Raw genomic sequence first — 6,479 nt, 5'->3', positions numbered from 1 at the left:
TGGTTAAAGCGTTGGCTCGTCACGCCGAAGACCAGGGTTCGAATCCCAACATGGGTACATTGTGTGAAGCCCATTTCTGGTGTCCCCCGCCGTGATGTTGCTGGAATATTGCTAAAAGCGGCGTAAAACCAAACTCAGTCAGTCAGTACAAACATAATAAGGGCAAACCGGGATTCATTGGTCTTGCGCATGCCAAGGGAGGTAACTCTGCACATCAAATTCTCGCCACGGACAACCAGTGCCTCCCTGACAAGAGAGATTGATGGTTACATGTGTACGTTTACTTTTAAAATACTTTCTGTTATGGTCCTATTTCGATTCTCTCCCAATGTTCGTTTAACGCGCTGTGTCTAGGTATGTAAACTTCACTTCAGCCTTGTTTTTGTTTTGTTGTTTAACAAATCTTCATACTCCAGTTACAATTGCTAGATCTCGACTAGACAATCAAGTGATTGACATCATGAGCATCTTTGCATTTCGGTTAAAATCATATGCTACAATTGAGCTCCAAGTCTTTTTTTCACGATCCCGTAATTTGCTCTTGGTCGCTGAAGACCCATGAAACTAGCATGAAACTAACTCATGAAATCAACAAACCGGAAAGTCCGGGTTGGATTTCTTCAGCGGCCTAGTGTCGTGAAAGGATACTGACGGATCGGGTCGTCAGGTTTGCTGACCCGGATGATGTCATCGTTGACCGATGCTCATGATATCAGTCACTTGATTGTCTGGTCCAGACTCGATTATTTACAGCATACGTGGGAGTGCAGCGTTTAACAAACAAACAAACATGAAATCAACGAAAATAACTTGATGGGGAACATTAATTTATTTTCAGTTTATATATATCTAAGAGCTGGGAATATACTGGAGTTCGTACACGCTGTGTCTGAAGCACTCAATCACGGCGTAGTTGTCGTGGTAGTTAGTGCGGAGGTCGCTGATGCTGCTGACGGTCTCACCGGTGTGTGCTTTTATTTGGGCGTACAACTCATCCTGGTGTGACAAAAAAAACCAAAAACAAATGTTCACATGAAAGTTGAATATGAAATTCAGTGAGGTAGGTGAGAAGAGTGAGTGAGTGAGATGGTTTTAAGCCGCTTTAGCAATATTCCAGGAGTTTAAGCCGCTTTAGCAATATTCCAGCAATATTACGGCGGGGGACCCCAGAAATGGGCTTCACACATTGTACCTATGTAGGGAATCGAACCCGGGTCTTCGGCGTGACGAGCAAACGCTTTAACGTTCATTGACTATGTTTGTTTGATGTTCAACGCCGCAATCAGCAATATTACAGCTTTAGGACAGCGATCTCTGCCATATCGAGTCTGGACCAGACAATCCAGTGATCGGCATCATAAGCATCGATCTACGCAACTGGGATATGGTGACATGCGTCAACCAAGTCAGCGAGCCTGACCACCCGTTTCCGTTAGTCGCCTCTTACGACAAGCATGGTTGGCTGAAGACCAATTCTAACCCGCATTTGTACAATGTCCTATAAAATAAGGCCAAGATTTGAAATAAAAAGAAAACGTTTTGACGAACCTCTAGCTGTTCCCTAGTGTCTCTGTGTTGCATCTTGCTTTCGATCTCCTTTGTAGCGTTCACGACGAAGCAGGCAGAGACGTTTCGTACAAGAATCAGTTCCTGACACATAAAATACCATTGTCATGCGTGCGGTCGCCTTCCCAAGGTCTCGCTCTTTCACGTAAATTCACGCGAGATGAGAAACGTGGGCCAATGGAAATCAGGGGAACCTACAGCTTTGAAAATGACTAATAATTGTCCATCTCCATTGCTCGTCTCATTTGAATGATATCAGAGCTTGAGCTGTTCCACTGGCCGAATCAGTGACACAGTGTTTGTAAGGCACATAATTTCCATTCAAATATATGCATAATTCAGAGAATTTGGAAACATATTTTTGATTCGATTTCATGAAAATGCTTTTTTACTTTTAACATTATATTCACATGCTTTTTTTAAGTTTTCTTACATGTATGGCAGGTGATACACAATCGTTTCGCGAACACAAGCTGTAATAACCATTTGATACTGATTCCTAAAAACATGTTCATTACATAATAGGAATCGTTCAAAGACTCTTCTTTCGACCGTTTGTTATGAATATGGAAGGGGTTTGAGTATTTATACAAGTCAAAAACCTTCTTAGTATTTAGATTCGTATCTTTCAATATTAAAAAATATATAGCAGAGTTAAAGCGAAAGTGGAACGAATAATTAAGGAACCTCAGTAACACTTCCATAATCTAATTGCCAGATCATACTTACGTCATTCCGGTGGTATTCGAAGGAATACCCGTGGATGCTATCTCGGGTTCCAAAGTTAAAGATGTCTCCAAAATTGGGGAACTGACCCTGAAACATACACAGCAGATGACATGCAGTGTATAGACTCAGGTAAATTCCACCATCAGGGGTATGATGCTACAATCTATCCGCGGATCCTGGCGCAAAATGAAGTGAGTGTGTTGTGTTTTACGCCGCAACGGCGTGTCCGTTTAATGAAGGATGAAAGACGGAAGTGATGCAGAAAGTGGTCACGGGTATGATGCTGACAATCCCAGAAGTATAATCCATGAAATCAGGGTTGTTAACCCAGTATCAGAGGTTTCTTACCTACAAAGAGACGCAGCTCCGCAAAACGATTTATTGGGATATCAGCCAAGTCGGAAAGTGTGTACATTCGGCGCTTGTAATTATGTACCAGAGATACCGGATACTGAGTACCTGAGGTACTGGGATACCGATACCCTCACAACTGCGGCAGTCTGAATCTACCAACCCGGGAGTCGAACCATAAAGCGAGTATCCTTGCAAGACTAACATGCCACACCCCTAGGCCACTCGTTCAATATTCAGTCCACTACATGTCCTAAACATATTGGATTAAATAATTTGTTTGTCTAACGCCGCACTCAGCAATATTGCAGCTCATTCGTCACCACTCGCCCCTTTCGTAACCTCTATTCGGCTTGTCCCGGAATAACACGAGTGGGTCACGAATGTATTGCCGCTATATGACGCTCGTTTGTTGACACCCAGGGATCGACATCATGAGCATCGACAGTTGGGACACGATGACATGCGTTGGCTAAGTGAGCGAGCCTGACCACCCTATCCGTTAGTCGTATATATCGAGGGTACATGCATATAACCAGATTATTTCAACAGAAACAGTCAGTAGTTTCATACATCAATCGGTGGATGACAGTTCATTTACATCTCCTGGTGCCGGTTTCATGTGAACGTACGAAGTAATAAAGGTCTTTGACGTTTATGGGATATGTCAACGCTGCAGTTAGCAACATCACAGGAAAATGAAGATGGCAAGATAGCAGGGGGTAATGCAAGACCCACTAGTATACTCTTCAAAAAAACTAAGTGAACCTGAACTTTCAATTTGGATAGGAAGTATAAGCGTTAACAAAAATGTAAAGGACAGACATCTTATGAACGCACCACCATTTCTCTGTATCACCTTCCCTAACACAATGCATTGGATGCACGAGCACAACGCAGTAGACACACACACGTGCTTGGAAAGGGTGGGGGTTGGGGGTCATCTTGATTTTGACGGTTTTCAAGAAAATCGAAAAATCACTGTAGACCATTAATTTTGACAATCCTCTTGCATCACACAGTTGTTTGTGTTTGTTTCTAGCCCGGTTTTTGGTTTGAGAATGAAACTCGTACACATGCAAATTTCACGTCATACACCAATCATCTTTTAAGAGCGATTACTGTACAAACAACTATGGTCATAAGGAAGTGCAAGTGGTGATGCACTCTCGCAACATTCATTATTATCATATCAACATTGATTTACTCCGATATATCTCTCAATATTTTCAATTGTAAATTAAAAAAAGAATTTTTCCTACTTTTTTAAAGAGTATATATAGTACTGAATAACCAATTAACATTATTGGGGATTAGAACCCAACGCTAATGGCCACTGGCCCTTGATCTATAGCAGAAAGTGTGTCAAACACAAAGATTCACCTATATTTGCATATTTCATGCTTCTTGGGTTCATTGTATACTTTACTTAATTATGAACGTCGCAGTGGTTTAACAGGATGACGCAAAACCGTTAAAAAGCACTATTCATTCATATATAAAGAATTTTGAGAAGTGCTTTCAATCATATCATGAACTTAAATATGCCATGTCGACTAGATATACAGGTTGATGGGCTTACACAAGCCATCTCCACTAGAGTTACATTCTGATGGATTTTTATAAGAAAATTCGACTAGATATTCTTCCCGATGGACTTACACATGCCATTTCCTCAAGAATTACATTCTGATGGATTCACACCAGCAAAGTCAACTAGATATACATTCTGTTGGACTTACACAAGCCATCTCCACTAGACTTAAATCCTGATGGGCTCATATAAGCAAAGTCGACAATATATACTTTCTGATGGACTTACACAAGCCATCTTCACTAGAACTACATTCTGAAGGACTCATATAAGCAAAGTCGACTAGATATACTTTCTGATGGACTTACACATGCAAAGGTGACTAGATATACCTTCTAGTGGACTTACATATACAAAGGCGACAAGTCCAAGAGCTATGAGGACCTTCATGATGCTGGAGAGGTATAGATGTGACGTGTGCTCAGGTGCGCCCCTCCTTATATACACGCGCAAGGATATGCCAAGTAACGGTACTCTGAGATAAGAAACAACAAATAAAAAGAGTTAACACTTTAAATTCTGAAATTCTGACCTATTTTCCGGCTGCCTGTGAGTGAGTACAGTTGCATCAAAGTGGCACGAAAGCCTGAATGGATGCAGGACCAATCATCATCATCATCATCATCATCATCATCAGTATATTATGTACATGACTACTTTATTGGGTGGTAATACGAACAACGATAAGATGATGCAACAAGTCACAGACTGATAACGGGTGGGTGCGTGCTACGAAATGTCAAGGTCAGTGTTAATCACGTATTATGAGAATGTCATGCAATCTATTATAAGTAAGGCAGGTCATTGTCTCGTGGTGTTTCCCACAAACCGGACACATTAAAACATTTATTTTACCGTTATCCTTTTTTTCAAGTATAATTATAATACTAATATGTACATTTTCATACCGCATCTATTGACATTGTAGTATGCTCTGTGAGCTGCTCAGACAAGGTGATTGTTAGAGAAATGTGTTTTGAAAGAGGTTACCCCGTAAGTCTGTAGATTATTTTTTATAGAAGACAGTGTTTTAATTATTTTGAGGGATGTAGGCAACTCATTCCATAATGTTGAGGCATCGAAGGCAAAGGTTCTTTTACCAAATGTGACTGTCTTAAACTTTGGAACTGTAACCAGATGCTTGTGTTGAGGTCGAAGAGATCTAGATGGCGAGTATCTGTGCAGCAGTTCTTGCAGGTAAGGTGAAGCCAGATCATGGTAGCACTTGTAAGAAGTCAGAAAAATTTCAAAGTCTATGCGAGGAGCAACAGGGAGCCAATGGAGGTCTTTCAGTAATGGTGTTATAAGGTCAAACGTTGAAGATCTGAAGATAATTCTTGCAGCAGAGTTCTGAATGGCTTGACGTCTTTCTATCTGGTCTTTGTTAATATTAACATGCAGGCTATTACAGTAGTCCATTCTAGAGAGAATCATCGCAACGGAGGAAAACGACAATACAACCAGTGAGTAATGTTTTCCGCCGATGATGGGTGTCCACCGCCGTGATAGTGTTGGAACATTGCTGTAAGTTGGTTACAGCAACGCGTGAGCAACCGAAGATTCTTGCAATGTGGGCGTGGGTGACCCCGATCTGGACCATTCCGATGGCTCGTTCTCGCTCTGCAGCCGTAAGGCTTGGCATTTCTTTGCGTTTTTCCATTGCAGTGAATGAAAGGCAAGCATTCAAACCCCTTTTTATACCCACCATGCACGTGCAGTTTTCATACGGAACGAGTCACGTGATTTTGATCTTTTCGCATTTTCACACGTTTACATGCAAAACATGCGCTTCACGTGTTGTATCAAGGGTTGCTGTATTCTAGCGATGAGTGCTTTCATTCGCTTGCGGGCCTACAAACTACTTTTCATTCCAATTATCTCATTTTTATATTTGTAAAGTTTCTTTTGGCCGTTAGTATATAAAAACAACTCTCTATTCTTCTTCATGATATATTGATCAGCAATTAGTTTAAACATTCAAGTAAACACAGTTAAACACTAGAAATCGCAAAATAGACATCGTGTGAGATGTCATTCGTGTGGTCTAGAGTTCTCCTCACTCGAATAAAAATACGTATCACTGAGTACTTCAGCTGAAGACAAATGCCACACGCAAAAGAGTTTCTATGATCTTGGCGACTTCAACATGACCCAGGACGCATAGGCATGGATAGGCTTAATTACACATATCCGTAGATCTACAACCATTGTCTTTTGTGTTAACATGCACCCCCACCCT

At 41.2% G+C, this 6,479-nt stretch overlaps 1 protein-coding gene across 1 annotated transcript; it reads right to left on the bottom strand.

The window, feature by feature from the left end:
• Positions 1–813: 813 nt before the first annotated feature.
• LOC124262815 lies at positions 814–4,707 on the bottom strand. The gene is made up of 4 exons (XM_046697381.1): positions 4,589–4,707; positions 2,296–2,382; positions 1,549–1,650; positions 814–996 (listed from the first exon to the last, which is right to left on the bottom strand). Exons 1-4 carry the CDS (start codon positions 4,628–4,630, stop codon positions 850–852), a joined length of 378 nt encoding a protein of 125 aa, XP_046553337.1. The 5' UTR covers positions 4,631–4,707; the 3' UTR covers positions 814–849.
• Between the last annotated feature and the right edge of the window lie 1,772 nt (positions 4,708–6,479).

This window comes from Haliotis rubra, unplaced genomic scaffold (assembly GCF_003918875.1).
Source record: "Haliotis rubra isolate DU_JTF1 unplaced genomic scaffold, ASM391887v1 Scf857, whole genome shotgun sequence".
In the NCBI taxonomy this organism is placed as follows: Eukaryota; Metazoa; Mollusca; class Gastropoda; order Lepetellida; family Haliotidae; genus Haliotis; species Haliotis rubra.
Note: the sequence above shows the minus strand (reverse complement) of the source record. Positions and strands in the feature narration are given on the sequence as shown.